A 16,854-nucleotide genomic window follows, 5' to 3' on the forward strand; every position below is an offset into this window, starting at 1 on the left:
GCAAAATTGACGCACTTTTTTTTGTTTATAGAGCATGATCAAAAAATCGCACAGGTGATCAAATACCACCAAAAGAAAGCTCTGTTTGTGGGAAAAAAAGAACGTCAAATTGTTTAGGTACAGCGTCGCACGACCGCGCAATTGTCCGTTAAAGTCACGCAGTGCCAAATCGCAAAATAGGGCCTGGTCAGGAAGGGGGTAAAATCTTCCGGGGCTTAAGTGGTTAAGGGAACAGTGCAGCTGTTATTATGCAATCAATATGTAAATAGGTGAATAATCAAATTCATAAGTGGCATAAGAAAATAAATATATTGGCTGTGTGATCCTTATTGGGGTCGAATATTGGAGGTGAGAGGCAGTGTTTGCCTTGGTGGATGGGCTAACATTCATTACACACTACTGATTACTCATGCCATTTTTGTTACACAAGATGATGAATTTCTGTATTTATGGACTTTATTAGCTGATGATTATCCTTTTATCACCCTTTTCCACTGGGTGCATTTATATATATTTAATGTGTTATGCCACTTATGAATTTGATTATTCACCTATTTACAAATTGATTATGTGCTGCACTGTTCTATTGTTGTTATTCACTTTTGAGGTTTAGATTTGAGTGTTCAGCTGCTATGTTTTAGTTTGATTTTATTCCTGTGGATCTTACGCTATTTACTTTCACTGGGGGGCAAATCCTTCGGGTCCTGAAGTGGTTAAAAAGCTAGATAACCTAAATATGCTACGATCGTTGCCCACGTGGATTTTTTTTCATTATTTCCTGTTTTTTTCATTACTGTATGGTAATTACCTTCTCAATTTTAAATAAAGATTACTAAAAAAAAAAAAAAAGCCAGATGACCAGGATCAAAGAGTGACAAAAGGAACTGGGTACAAAATGGCATTGTGGTTGGCAGCGTTGACTCCTCCTTCTTTAGAGTCTGCCCTGTCACCCAGTATAGCAGAGTCGCGGCCATCTATGTGTGGGACTGTGACTCGCACCAGCAGCGCTCTCCCGCCGCCATCTTTGTAGTGGAAAGCGAATGGCAGTAATGCCCGGAAGGGATTTGAGGAAGCTTCCTGTCAGTGCGGACCGCTATAGAGAAGTATAACGGGGATGAGCAGGGGCTGAGGACAAGCAGTGTGTTCGTTCGGGAGCGGCCTCAGACAGCGGAAACATGTCGGCCAGCGCCGTCTACGTGCTGGACCTGAAGGGAAAGGTGAGGCCGCAGGCTGTGCTGTGTAATGTGCCCGTCACTGCAAGGAAGTTGGCAGGCTCACCTGCTAGAGGGCCCTCCCCTCCCAGACACTGCCTAGTGGGTGCCATATGGGGCCCTCCCCTTCCCAGACGCTGCCCAATGGGTACCATATGGGGTTCCTCCCCTCCCAGACACTGCCTAGTGGGTGCCATATGAATGCCCTACCCTCCCAGACACTGCCTAGTGGGTGCCATATGAATGCCCTACCCTCCCAGACACTGCCTAGTGGGTGCCATATGAATGCCCTACCCTCCCAGACACTGCCTAGTGGGTGCCATATGAATGCCCTACCCTCCCAGACACTGCCTAGTGGGTGCCATATGAATGCCCTACCCTCCCAGACACTGCCTAGTGGGTGCCATATGGGGCCCTACCCTCCAAGACACTGCCTAGTGGGTGCCATATGAATTCCCTACCCTCCCAGACACTGCCTAGTGGGTACCATATGAATGCCCTACCCTCCCAGACACTGCCTAGTGGGTGCCATATGAGGGCCCTCCCCTCCGACACTGCCTAGTGGGTGCCATATGGGGGTCCTCCCCTCTCACACACTGCCTAGTGGGTGCCATATGGGGGTCCTCCCCTCTCACACACTGCCTAGTGGGTGCCATATGAGGGTCCTCCCCTCCCAGACACTGCCTAGTGGGTGCCATATGGCTGCCCTCCCCTCCCAGACACTGCCTAGTGGGTGCCATATGAGGGCCCTCCCCTCCGACACTGCCTAGTGGGTGCCATATGGGGGTCCTCCCCTCTCACACACTGCCTAGTGGGTGCCATATGGGGGTCCTCCCCTCTCACACACTGCCTAGTGGGTGCCATATGGGGGTCCTCCCCTCTCACACACTGCCTAGTGGGTGCCATATGAGGGTCCTCCCCTCCCAGACACTGCCTAGTGGGTGCCATATGGCTGCCCTCCCCTCCCAGACACTGCCTAGTGGGTGCCATATGAGGGCCCTACCCTCCCAGACACTGCCTAGTGGGTGCCATATGAGGGCCCTACCCTCCCAGACACTGCCTAGTGGGAGCCATATGAGGGCCCTACCCTCCCAGACACTGCCTAGTGGGAGCCATATGAGGGCCCTCCCCTCCGACACTGCCTAGTGGGTGCCATATGGGGCCCTCCCCTTCCCAGACGCTGCCCAATGGGTACCATATGGGGTTCCTCCCCTCCCAGACACTGCCTAGTGGGTGCCATATGAATGCCCTACCCTCCCAGACACTGCCTAGTGGGTGCCATATGAATGCCCTACCCTCCCAGACACTGCCTAGTGGGTGCCATATGAATGCCCTACCCTCCCAGACACTGCCTAGTGGGTGCCATATGGGGCCCTACCCTCCAAGACACTGCCTAGTGGGTGCCATATGAATTCCCTACCCTCCCAGACACTGCCTAGTGGGTACCATATGAATGCCCTACCCTCCCAGACACTGCCTAGTGGGTGCCATATGAGGGCCCTCCCCTCCGACACTGCCTAGTGGGTGCCATATGGGGGTCCTCCCCTCTCACACACTGCCTAGTGGGTGCCATATGGGGGTCCTCCCCTCTCACACACTGCCTAGTGGGTGCCATATGGGGGTCCTCCCCTCTCACACACTGCCTAGTGGGTGCCATATGGGGGTCCTCCCCTCTCACACACTGCCTAGTGGGTGCCATATGAGGGTCCTCCCCTCCCAGACACTGCCTAGTGGGTGCCATATGGCTGCCCTCCCCTCCCAGACACTGCCTAGTGGGTGCCATATGAGGGCCCTACCCTCCCAGACACTGCCTAGTGGGTGCCATATGAGGGCCCTACCCTCCCAGACACTGCCTAGTGGGAGCCATATGAGGGCCCTACCCTCCCAGACACTGCCTAGTGGGAGCCATATGAGGGCCCTCCCCTCCGACACTGCCTAGTGGGTGCCATATGGGGCCCTCCCCTTCCCAGACGCTGCCCAATGGGTACCATATGGGGTTCCTCCCCTCCCAGACACTGCCTAGTGGGTGCCATATGAATGCCCTACCCTCCCAGACACTGCCTAGTGGGTGCCATATGAATGCCCTACCCTCCCAGACACTGCCTAGTGGGTGCCATATGAGGGCCCTCCCCTCCGACACTGCCTAGTGGGTGCCATATGGGGGTCCTCCCCTCTCACACACTGCCTAGTGGGTGCCATATGGGGGTCCTCCCCTCTCACACACTGCCTAGTGGGTGCCATATGAGGGTCCTCCCCTCCCAGACACTGCCTAGTGGGTGCCATATGGCTGCCCTCCCCTCCCAGACACTGCCTAGTGGGTGCCATATGAGGGCCCTACCCTCCCAGACACTGCCTAGTGGGTGCCATATGAGGGCCCTACCCTCCCAGACACTGCCTAGTGGGAGCCATATGAGGGCCCTACCCTCCCAGACACTGCCTAGTGGGAGCCATATGAGGGCCCTCCCCTCCGACACTGCCTAGTGGGTGCCATATGGGGGTCCTCTCCTCTCACACACTGCCTAGTGGGTGCCATATGAGGGTCCTCCCCTCCTACACACTGCCTAGTGGGTGCCATATGGGGGCCCTCCCAGACACTGCCTAGTGGGTGCCATATGGGGGCCCTCCCAGACACTGCCTAGTGGGTGCCATATGGGGGCCCTCCCAGACACTGCCTAGTGGGTGCCATATGGGGGCCCTCCCAGACACTGCCTAGTGGGTGCCATATGGGGGCCCTCACCTCCCAGACACTGCATAGTGGGTGCCAAATGAGGGCCCCCACCTCCCAGACACTGCATAGTGGGTGCCAAATGAGGGCCCTCACCTCCCAGACACTGCCTAGTGGGTGCCATATGGAGGGCAACACATAGATAACCTGTTTATCCTATACACCAGAGGTCGCCAAACTATGCCCCCCCAGGTTGTTCATGAACTACAATTCCCATCATGCCCTGGTCATGTCTGTGAATGTCTGAGTTTTACTATGCCTCATGGGACGTGTAGTTCCGCAACAGCTGGAGGGCCGTAGTTTGCAGATCCCTGCAATACACTCACTTAGTTATTCAATGAAGGCGGATAAAAGAATACCTGTCTTCTCTATTTCTATGGTTGAGTATAATCCTAGAGGTCACGCATTTCTTCCCAGCATCTTCATATATCTCTGCGGCTATTAAGGAACACTGCAAGCTTTACGTGGAATAAAAGTAAGGCTTGGTTCAACTATACAGATGTGACCACGCGTGGGTGCATATGTGTGTTTTCACGCATTTGTTTGTCGTGTGTAGGGCAGCACATTGGGTTTCCCCACGCAGAAAAGAAGCCCATGAGAATCTCCCAGAAATGGCGACTCACTGCACTGTTTGATGCCAACGACCCCATGCAGTTTTTCACATGCTTGCAGATGCATAGAGATGTCGTCATCAATATTCGTGCTGCGGCGTGTCTGCTAAAGAGGCAGCGCGTTTTTGTGCATGTCGTGAAAGCGAACGTTTTTGTGCGCATTCCTGACGCATATAGATGTACACCTAGCCTAAGGCTCTGTTCACATATATGCAAATTGAATGCATTTGGAACCACATCCGCTTTGCATAACATGTGGTCTAGACCGGTTTAATGGAGCCGGTTCACATATATGGGGGTTGCTAACGGTGCAAATTAAAATAGGGTCCTGTGCGTTTTTCAGTCCAGTTCAGGTGCAATTTAAGTATCAAATTTGCACCTGAATTGCACCTGAAACGCTGCAAGGAAACTGCACTGGACAGAAACTGGCCTTGCATATATGTGAACCCATCTTAAAGGCTCATATACAGTCAGGTCCATAAATATTGGGACATCGACACAATTCTAATCTGGCTCTATACACCACCACAATGGATTTGAAATGAAACAAACAAGATGTGCTTTAACTGCAGACTTTCAGCTTTAATTTGAGGGCATTTACATCCAAATCAGGTGAAAGGTGAAGGAATTACAACAGTTTGTATATGTGCCTCCCACTTTTTAAGGTACCAAAAGTAATGGGACAGATTAACAATCATAAATCAAACTTTCACTTTTTAATACTTGGTTGCAAATCCTTTGCAGTCAATTACAGCCTGAAGTCTGAAACGCATAGACATCACCAGATGCTGGGTTTCATCCCTGGTGATGCTCTGCCAGGCCTCTACGCTAAACTGCCTTCAGTTCCTGCTTGTTATTGGGGCATTTTCCCTTCAGTTTTGTCTTCATGTGAAATCCATGCTCAATCGGATTCAGGTCAGGTGATTGACTTGGCCATTACATAACATTCCACTTTTTTCCCTTAAAAAACAAAAGACTTCAGAATTCATCCTGCTGCTTTTGTCAGTAGTCACATCATCAATAAATACAAGAGAACCAGTTCCATTGGCAGCCATACATGCCCACGCCATGACACTACCACCACCATGCTTCACTGATGAGGTGGTATGCTTTGGATCATGAGCAGTTCCTTTCCTTCTCCATACTCTTCTCTTCCCATCACTCTGGTACAAGTTGATCTTGGTCTCATCTGTCCATAGGATGTTGTCCCAGAACTGTGAAGGCTTTTTTAGATGTTGTTTGGTAAACTCTAATATGGCCTTCCTGTTTTTGAGGCTCACCAATGGTTTACATCTTGTGGGGAACCCTCTGTATTCACTCTGGTGAAGTCTTCTCTTGATTGTTGACTTTGACACACATACACCTACCTCCTGGAGAGTGTTCTTGATCTGGCCAACTGCTGTGAAGGGTGTTTTCTTCACCAGGGAAAGAATTCTTCGGTCATCCACCACAGTTGTTTTCCGTGGTCTTCCGGGTCTTTTGGTGTTGCTGAGCTCACCAGTGCGTTCTTTCTTTTTTAGGATGTTCCAAACAGTTGATTTGGCCACACCTAATGTTTTTGCTATCTCTCTGATGGGTTTGTTTTGTTTTTTTTCAGCCTAATGATGGCTTGCTTCACTGAGGCCCCGTTCACACTGGGGCGATACGACTTCCCGGGGCGACCTCACAGGTCGCGGCGCGCTGCTTGCACCGCGACCTCGGAGCGGCCGGCACGGACTTCATAACATTGAAGTCAATGCAGGTCGCCCCAAAGAAGCTCCGGACCCTTGTGTCGCTCCTATTAGAATGGGTCCACAGCTTCTCTATGCCAGGCGACCTATGGCGACCTGTCAGGCGACCAGGTCGCCTGACAGGTCGCCCCAGTGTGAACGGGGTCTGATAGTGACAGCTCTTTGGCTCTCATATTGAGAATTGACAGCAACAGATTCCAAATGCAAATAGCACACTTGAAATGAACTTTGGACCTTTTATCTGCTCCTTGTAAATAGGATAATGAGGGAATAACAAACACCTGGCCATGGAACAGCTGAGCAGCCAATTGTCCCATTACTTTTGGTCCCTTAAACAGTGGGAGGCACATATACAAACTGTTGTAACTTTTACACCTTTCACCTGATTTGGATGTAAATACCCTCAAATTAAAGCTGAAAGTCTGCAGTTAAAGCACATCTTGTTTGTTTCATTTCAAACCCATTGTGGTGGTGGATAGAGCCAAAAAGATTAGAATTGTGTTGATGTCCCAATATTTATGGACCTGACTGTACACTTGCTGCAGCCTTTGTTGCCTGTCTGAAAAGCAATCCGTGGTGAATTGATTGTCAGAGGGAGGTTGATGGGCGGTTAGAAGGCGATACTTAAAGGGGAACTAAAGGCATTTTATACTTCTTCACCTCACCAGCGCAGGCATCTTCTCCTGTGTGCCAGTTTTTTTTGGCCAGTTTCATTGGCTAGCTTTAGATGACGTCACTTCTGCTGTCATTCCGGGACACAGGGATCAGGGCAGCTGCTGTAAGCTGAGCTTTACATGCGCAGCTCTGTTTACATGCAGGTAAGTATATTTTATTGCAGAAGAGTCATTGCATATCTCTTCTGAAATAAAGTTAAAACAACCACAGAATAGGTCACGTTCAGCAGCAATACTGCCCACTGAGGCTCCGTTCACATATTGACGTCCTGGATTGCGGACAGAATCGTTGAAATTCTGCCTGTGATTTCGAATCATGGCAAATTGTGGGACGCCCACGCGATTTCCATCACTTCCAATGGCACCCTAAACACGGCGTGATTTTTGCCCGACGAATCGCGATAAAATCATGCAAACAGAATTGTGGGACGCCTGTTGCCCAAAAAGGTATCCTGCGATTTGCCGGGATTCGGAATCGTGGGCAGAATTGCCGCAATTCTGCCCACGATCCGGAATGCCAATATGTGAATAGAGCCTGAGAGAGCCTAGAGCCATGTCATGAGGGTATAATTTTGTCCACGGCATGTGTAGAACCAAATTAAAGTGATTGTAAATGCAGTTTTTTTTTTTTTCCGTCGCACAATCTATGCATGATGGTATAAAACCTTCCCTGTGTAGCAGCTCCCCCAGCCCCCCTAATACTTGCCAAAACCCCATCTTCCTCCTGTGATTTGCACAAGAGCCTCGGCTCTCCAGGGACTCTTCCTCCTTATTGGCTAAGACAGCAGGGGGAGCTGTCAATTGCAGCCAGTGAGCCAATGAGGAGAGAAAGGGACAGGGCACAGCCATGACTGTGTGTGAATGGACTTGCAGAACTACGGCTTGGGAGCCCCTATTGTAAGCTGCTTGCTGTGGGGGCAGGAGGCAGGAGGGTGGGGCCAGGAGCGCCAATGTGGGAACAGAGAAGAGGAGGATCGGGGTTGCTCTGTGCAAAAACTGCACAGAGCAGGTTAATATGAATTTTATTTTTTATTTTTAATAAAAACATTTTTTGACTTTAAGATCACTTTAATGTGTTGGGTGGGGCAGTAAAACCATAGCTCAACTGACTATTTTTACTATCCCCCTGGCTGCATGTGTGAACAAGCCTTGAAGGCAGAACTTTTTAGATAGAGTAACCCCTGCCAGTTTTTTTTGCCATCTGTGTCCCCATTGGGTAGTTTTACCCTTTACTTCCTGCCCCATAGCCAAAATAAGAAGTGAGAGAAAATTCCTCCAGAGTGACGAAATCCCTGGTTGTCCCCAGTGCTAGTGTTTCAATTTGAGGATTTACTGTCAATTCCTTTTCTGGTGACAGCCCAAAATTCATAATTTTCTTTCACTTTTGCTCTTGGTGATGATGGTAAACAGGAGGTGAATCTCACTAATTGGTACACAGAGCAATGAAAACTTAATAGGTGTTCTAATCCCTCTCCAATCTATCCAAAGCCTAAAAAAAAAAACCTTTTGCTTCTAGTTCTACTTTTAACCACTTGCCGACTGCCGCACGACTATATACTGCGGCAGTCAGCCTCTGCTGGGGAAAGTGACGTACCCACGAGCCTCCCGCCCCCGCTCGTTCTCTGACATCCCCGCGCGTTTGACTGGCGGCTCCGATGTCCGCCGGCCACTCGCCATCTCCCGCAGGAGAGGGAGAAAGGCAGATGGCTGATGCAAACACAGCCGTCTGTCATTCTCCCTTAGATCATGACAGAGGCTATGCGATCCTGCTATGTAGGATCGTATGTCTCTGTTATGATCTAACAAGCCACACCCCTAGGGACTCACTTAACCCCTGGATCACCAATAAAGTTAACCCCTTCCCTGCCAGTGTAATTTTTACAGTAACAGTGCATATGTATAGCACTGATTACTGTAGTAATGTCACTGGTACCCCCAAAAATGTCAGTCAAGGGTCCGATCTGTCCGCCACAATGTCGCAGTCCCGCAAATAAAATCGCAGATCGCCGCCATTACTAGTTAAAAAAAACAATAAAAGTGACAAAAATCTTTCCTGTAGTTAGTAAACGCAATAACGTTTGGGCAAACCAATCAAAATATGCCTATTGCGTTTTTTTTGTTTTTGTTTTTTTTACAAAAAAAATGTAGCAGAAAACAAATTGGCCTAAAATGTTAAAAAATTTAGATTTTTAATTTTTTTTTTTTTTTTTGGAGAATTTCTTATAAAAAAAAAATGTGAAAAATATTGTTATTTTTTCCAAATTGTTGCTCTTTTTTTTGTTTATAGCGCAAAAAATAAAAATTGCACAGGTGATCAAATACCACCAAAAGAAAGATCTATTTGTGTGAAAAAAAGGAAGTCAATTTCATTTGGGTACATCGTCGCACGACCGCGCAATTGTCCATTAAATCATGCAGTGCCAAAATCCTCCGGGGCTTAAGTGGTTAACGGTCTTTTACCTCCCTTTTTTCTTAACCTGATTTACAGCTGGAATCCGACTGGTTACTGAAAGAGAAGAAAGGTTTAGTCTAGTATTTTTACATAAAGGTTATTCTTAGTCCCTTCAGTTTAACCAGTTGCCTATTGGGCACTTTTACCCCCTTTCTGTCCAGGCCAATTTTCAGCTTTCAGCACTGTTGCATGACCGCGCAACTGTCATTCAAAGCGCAACACTGTACCTATTATCAATTTTTTCCACACAAATAGAGCACTGGGTTTATTTATTTTTGCTAAATAAACAAAAAAAGACTGAAATTTTTGAAAAAATAAACAAAAACTTTTTGCGCCGGTTCACATTACCGCGACGCTACTTCGGGTGGCGACCCTGGAGCGGCCGCCACGGACTTCATAACATTGAAGTCTATGGCGGTCGCCTCCTGGTCGCCCCAAAGAAGCTCCGGACCCTTTTTCTAGGTCGGAGCGACTTGTGTCGCTCCTATTAGAACGGGTCCGCAGCTTCCCTATGGGAGGCGACCTGCGGCGACCTGTGAGGCGACCAGGTCGCCTCACAGATCGCCCTAGTGTGAACCGAGCCTTTATAGTTTGTTATAAAATTTTGCAAACGGATAATTTTTCTCCTTCACAGGTGTGCGTTGATAGGCTGCACTGATGAGGTGGCACTGATTGGCAGAACTGGTGGGCACTGTTGGGACTGCACTGATAATCAGGACATGAATAATCAGTGTCCTGATTATCAGTGTACATGTCCCTTTTACAGTGTCCCTGATCACCATCACAGCAGTTATATGATGACACTGTACTGCACTGGTGACAGCATGTAAAAAAAAAAAAAATTGGGAAAATGTATTTTTTTAATTTGTTAATTTTCCCAAAAATGTGATTAAAAAAAAATGTCAATTTCAAAAAATTCACCATTCCTCTTTCTAAATACCCTGGACTGTCTGCTTTCCACAAGGGGGTAATTTGAAATGACACAGGCCGTCAAGAAATGACACAGGCCGTCACTACATCAGGATTGATAGATTTTTAACAAAACTATACCTTAGTTTGTAGACTCTATAGCTTTTCTTAAGACTAAATAATATACACTGATTTGGGTTTTTTTTTTCCAAAGAAATGTAGCCGATTACATTTTCTATTACAAATTGTTGAATGATTATTTGCAAAATCAGAAATAAAGAAAAACGCTTTTTCTCTTTTAGTTCATTGACGGACACAGCCCCATATTTTTTTGACCCTTGGGTTTATACTGCCACCTACAGGAGTAGGACACTAGGTGGAAAAAGTTTGACTACCCTTTCAGGGCAGTCCCAGGGGGTATACTCCCACTTCCTTCTGTTTTTTTCTGCCTAGTCAGGAATAAGGACCTAATTCCTTGCTGGGATCTTGGTCCTGGCAATTTTTTTTCCTTTTCTAATTAGATTAGATATCCTTTTTAAACTGAATTTTTTTCTTCTTTTTATTATTTAGTGTTCCTGTGAGAACTACAATCAACTGCCGGACTGGGCGATGGACTGGATATCCTAGATGCTTACGGTCTTCCTAGTCTGGCCAGCGAGCGTGACCCGATCTTAGCTCTGCGCTAAGTTGGCCGCAACATAACCCCACCAGAGGGGGGCTAGCCGACTCACAACCTGAGTCGCAGCGTGCCTCTGGCCCGCACCGTGCCTCTGGCCCGCAGCGTGCCTCTGGCCCGTATCACTCCCATTCCAAGATGGTACGGTGGACGTGGGCCCCTCCCTGGGTTAGTCGGACCCCTGGGTTCCCCTCCATTCCCCCCCAGCCCCTCTAAACAGACACTGCCGGTCTTTTGGCCCCCAACCCACCCCCACTCTCTCCCTGGGCATCTGCCGGACTGTGCATCCGGGCAGATGTGGCTGGGCCTCCACTAACATTTAGGCTGCGACCTGCTGGGCCATATGGTCGGCTTGGCACCTCCCTTGAACCGGGTGGCACAGTGGGGGAGTTTCATTTTTAGTGATAATGTAGCAGCCATTTTTGTTTGGGCGAGGGTACTCTGTCTGCGCGCCCATGTCATAGCGATCGACCCCCCCCCCCACCCCCAAGGGGGCTTTGTCCTATTATGTCCTCTATAGAGGGCGACCCTCTTGCTTTTTTTGCAGGGTCTAAAAGGTGGTCCTTTTGTGGACCTTTGGCTGGCGTCTATTTGCGGGACCGAGGTCGGCGGCCTCCGCTGCTGCTTATGTTTTCAGGGTGAGCTTAGTATATAGCGACCCTACTGGTTCTGCGTCCACGCCCTAGAGTGCTCTGAAAATGAGGATGATTCCTCTTTTACTGCATATGCGCATGAACAGGCGCTGGTGGATGCACCGATTGCATCAGTGCGGAAAATTTTAAACATGGGGGAGGCAGCTGCTGCTGCTTCAGAGGCACCAGTCCCCTTGGTGCCCGCAGATCCTCTACAGTGGTAAAGATTTTCCTGCCTACTGTGATAAAATTGTCGTGAGTCAGTGGAGTTGTCCTAAACGCTCTATGGCGGTACCTAAGCGTTTCGATAGATGGTATCCCTTAAGGAGTCTCTGTTGAATAATTGGGCAGTTCCACCTGTGGTGGACTCTCAGGTCATCTGTGAGGTCGCTCTGGTTGTGGCTCGCTTAGTCTCTAGTATGTCCGTGGCAGCAGTGGTCCTTCGGCACAGGATATAGCTGAAATGCTGGTCTGCGAACCAGGCTTCCAACAAGGCCTTATCTGATCTTCCCTTTGTGGGGGATCACCTTTTTGAATCCTCCCTGGATGATATCATTAAGCAGGATTTCAAGACAGGGAATCTAAGTCTGTAAGAACCTCCTCCGGAGGTTCCAATAGCACCTGGTCTAGTAAGCTGGGAGCAGGTCTTTTTAGACCCATGGACCTCCCTGATTCAAGTCTGGTTGGTACACGAGCTAATTCATTCTGGCTGCAGGATCGAGTTTTGGGTTTACCCTCCAGGGAGGTTCTTTGCTTCCTACTTGTGTTTATCATCAGACCGCCTGCGAGGTTTCTTCGGGGCGATGCAAAACTTGCTACTGCAAGGTGTGATTTAGAATCGGAATGTTTTTTTTCCTGGAAGGAAAGCGTCCAATATTGGACCTCCAAGCTCTGAACCGCTTGTGCGGGTACAGTTGTTACGAATGGAGTCAATTCGTATGGTAGTGGCATTCCTACATCAGGAGGATTTTCTGGCCTCTACCGATATCAAGGTCGCTTACCTTCATATTCCGATATGTCAGTCATCCGCACCTCTTCCGCTTGCCGTGAGCGAGGAACATTATTAAGAAGTCTTGCCTCGGCTCCTTGGTCTCCGGCTCCGGTCTTCACAAAGTGTTGTCCCTGTTGTTGGCATTGTTGCGCTAGTGGGGGATTGTGGTACTACATCTTCTGCGAGCAGAGTCCCCGACTGCTGACGGACAGCCGGAAGATTACTGTGCGGACTCTGCAGGAGTTTGGGTGGAAATTAAATTTCCAGGTATCTGATACGGTTAGTCGCCGATGCTCCTTGGAGACTTCCTCTTAGAGGAGATCTGTTGGCCCAGGGGCCAATCTTCTGTCTTGCCTTACAGTTGCTGGCTTAACGCCTTGGCTGTCAGAAGCCTGGTGCAGAAGGATCGAGGGTTGTCTGAATCGGTGATTCCCACGCTGCTGCAAGCTTGTGAATCTACTTCTTGGAAGATTTACTATCGTGTTTGAGGAGCATACTTTGCGGGTGTCAATCTCTTGTGGTTCACCCCCGCTCCTTTTTCGGTGACTGAGTTTGGCTTTTTTCCACTGAGGTGTTGTGCAGCGTTTGGCCTCAGATACCACCAAGGGCCATGGTTCGGCCTTGGCAGTTTTCTTTCAATGTCCTGTAGCTATGCATTCTTTGGTTCGCACCTTTGTTCAGGGGGTTTGCCACTTGGCTCCCCCAGTGTGGTCTCCATTGCCCTCGTGGGATCTATTGCCCTCGTGGGATCTCAACATAGAAGGGGGACCCTCAATTTAGGCACAGAGAAGTCTTCCATAGTGTTTTAAAGTTAGTTTAAAATATAAATGGTTAAAAGAACTTACAATCTTGCAATTAAATAAAAGCTCTGTAAGACAAGCTGGGACGCCGAATGGAGTGCAATCGGCGTCCCAGCTTGTCTTACTGAGCTTTTATTTACTTGCAAGATTTTAACCATTTATATTTTAATTAAACAAACTTTATTACACTTTGGAAGCCTTCTCTTTCTTGTCCCCTTTGATGTAACTCATCGTGGTGATTCGGGTGTAGATTAATGTGCCTAAATTGAGGATCCCCCTTCTGTGTTGAGACACATACTTACCTTTTGATGTGGCTAATCATTGTGGTCCCGGTGGAGATTATGTGCCCAGTTTCGAGGGTCTCCCTATCTTAATTTGTGAGACTCATACTTGCCTCTGGTGAGTAGGCATTTCTTATCGGTGGTGGATTTAGGCACAATATTTTAACACCTCCCGTGGGGGATTTTGAAGAGCGATCCACAAGATATTGCACATGTAAATCACACTGGTGATCATGAACATTATGCAATAATGTCTTATGCAATTTTTAGCACTTTATGCACCTAATTTAGGTGTATGTTTAGTAACCGGTGTTAAACAGGTGTTAAGTGGTGTTAAGCTTTATCACAGTGAATCAGGGTGGTAATTCCCTAAGATGTGCTTAGTAAACTGTGCTAAGGTAGGAACCATCACATCTCTTCACCTTACGGTGTTGTCTCTGTGATAACTATAGTGTTATGGTGTGAATACACAATTAGAATATCGCCCGATCATTCAACCACCGACTTTTGAAAAAGTATTTGTCGGTCGAAAACGTTGCCAACATACACGTCCGAATATCGCCCGACTGTTGCCCGCCGACCATCAATAATTTTGGGCATGCGTTGTTATACAGATTTAAACTGAACGACCTCAACACCAACGTATAGAATATTGTTCTTTCGCAAACGAGACGACAGAATTTTTCATGTTTTTCAAACGGTATTTTTCGTTCACAATATCGATATCGCTCATTGATGGCTGGGCATTAACAAGTAGAATATCGGCCGATCGCTCGCTGAACGGAAATTTTCAGCCGAATTTCTTATCGTGTATTCCAGCCATTAGTATAGGAATGTACCTGTTTAGTAACCCGTGTTAGCTCAGAAGAGTCTTAAAACCAGTGTTAACTTGGTGTTAAATCCAGGGATTTAACACCTAGTCAGACCAGGTGTTAAGGCCTTTTTTTCAGTGTAGAAAAGGAATTTCGCTGCTCATTGTGGTTCAGGACAACACTATTATAGACTGCAGGGTATTTGTTCACCTAGAACCCTGAGTCAGCAGCACTCTTATATCGTGCATATATAATGGCAGAGCAGAGGGGACATCTATGCTGAGAGAGGAGAGCAGTAGACCTCATTGACAGAGAGGTGCATATTTCCTACTGCATGAGACCACTATCTTAAGCCAGTTATACATGGATGGAAATTTGGCTGGTTCAGCACGGACCAACTGAAATTCCATCAATGTATGGGCAGGCTGGTTGTACAGAAGTCGAGTGGTAGATGGACTTCTGTACAACCAGCCTGTTGGGTTTATCCCTGATCAATTAGTGCTGCTAGGTATAGCCTGCAGTACTGATCACTATTCTGACGGAGAAGTATCCCTGCCGTCAGAACACAATAGCTCAGTGGAAAGGAATCCCCCATCCACATAAATTGAGTGTGTGAATGGGTGAAAAATGTTTGTTTTTTTAATTTTTTTCGTTCGTTCGGTGGTTGAACAAAAAGAAAAAAAAAAAAAAATTGTATGCCTTAGCATGTCTAAAACTTGGCAGCTGACACATAGGATGGATATGTACTTTTTCTAAGGACTGGTTCACACCATGTCAGCACATGAATCACACAGAAATGCACTAAGAGTTGCTGTGCGATCAGAAAGCATGCAAAACGCACTCCATTTGCGATCTGCAGTGGGTGTCAATAGAAAGGTAACGACACCCTAAATGCAGGTTGAAAATGCAGTGCGTTTGCCCGCACCCGATCACGTTACTATTGTACCATGCGATCTGGTTACAGTGCGGATTAAAAAGTAGTGCATGCACTACTTTTGGTGCAGCGTAGTGTGATTTCAGCCCATTCAGGGCCGGTTCATACTATGCCTACACATGAATCGCACAGAAACGAGCTGTGCATTCCTGTACGATTTACATGTGGTTCTATGCAGTGCGATTTCAGCCCATTAGTTTTGAATGGGCTAAAATCACACCATGCTGCACAAAAAGTAGTGCATTCACTACTTTTTAAACCGCACTGTAATCAGATCTTTTGTACCATGCAGTCCAGTGCGGGCAGGCGTGGGAAAATGCAATGCGTTTGGGGTGTCTTTGACTTTCTATTGACACCCGCTGCAGATCGCAAATGAAGTACATTTTGCATGCAGTCTGAATTGCATAGGAATGCACAGTACATTTTTGTGCGATTCATGAGTGGGCATCATGTGAACCGGCCCTAAAAGAGAAAAAGAAATGTGTCTAGAAATGAATGCAGTTAGCTAAGGTGGGAGGGATGGCAGGGTAATATTAAAAAAATCTTTATTATTTTAATAAAGGTGTGTGTATAGGTTTTAAATGTATTTTTTTTTTTTTTTTAATTTTATCCACATAACTCAGTTCTGAGGATCAAATTATGATCCTTTAGGGTGGAGGATGGTAGAGGAATAGTAGTTAAAAAAAAATAATATATGTAAATTTATACTTTATAATATTAGTCAGGGTGAGTATGTGCTTTTACATGTTTATTTTTTATTTTTCAACAGCTCTGAGAAAATAATCAATGTTCCTTAAGGCTCCGTTCACATCTAGGCGTTTTGGGGCGTTTTTGGGGCGTTTTTCTGCTCTAGGATCAGCTCTCAAAACGCCCAACAAGACAAATCCTATTCATTTCAATGGCCCCTGTTCACATCTGAGCGTTTTGACGCTGTATACAAAATGCCCAACGCTCAAAAAAGTACATGAGCTTCTTTTTGGGCAGATTACAGGCGTTTTCCATTGATCTCTATTCAATCTAAAAACGCCTGCACAAAAATCGCGGTAAAAATCGCGGTAAAATCGCGGTAAAAAACGCCGCAAAAATCGCGGTAAAATCGCGGTAAAAAACGCGCGAAAAACGCTACGCTCAGGTGTGAATGTAGCCTTACTGTGGATGATAGGTTTTCTCACACAGGATGGCTGTTGTGCAGCTAGTTAGACCTTCCCCACATTCCTTTCACTTTCTAACATGGTGCTAACACACTGCTAGCTAACTCCGCTTATCACCGAGCTGGAGTCAACACAACACGGTTCACTAAACAGCCTCAAAGCAGGAGTAAAAATCGGCAGTGTTAGGAGAACGGTGATAATGCAAGAATCAAATCCGGTTACTAAACATACACCATAATTCGTTTATATTACTAATAGTTTTTTT

General features: G+C 47.2%; 1 protein-coding gene across 1 annotated transcript in view; it reads left to right on the top strand.

Moving 5' to 3' along the window:
• The first annotated feature begins 1,002 nt into the window (after nt 1–1,002).
• Nucleotides 1,003–16,854, top strand: part of AP1M1 (adaptor related protein complex 1 subunit mu 1) — a 149,364-nt gene continuing 133,512 nt past the window's right edge. The window contains exon 1 of the mRNA XM_082243511.1: nt 1,003–1,217. Within this exon, the coding sequence (XP_082099637.1) occupies nt 1,176–1,217 (42 nt within the window). The 5' untranslated portion in view covers nt 1,003–1,175. The remainder of the gene's footprint in view (nt 1,218–16,854) is intronic.

The sequence above is a fragment of the Pelophylax lessonae genome (assembly GCF_965119305.1).
Source record: "Pelophylax lessonae genome assembly, chromosome: 1".
NCBI lineage: Eukaryota > Metazoa > Chordata > Amphibia > Anura > Ranidae > Pelophylax > Pelophylax lessonae.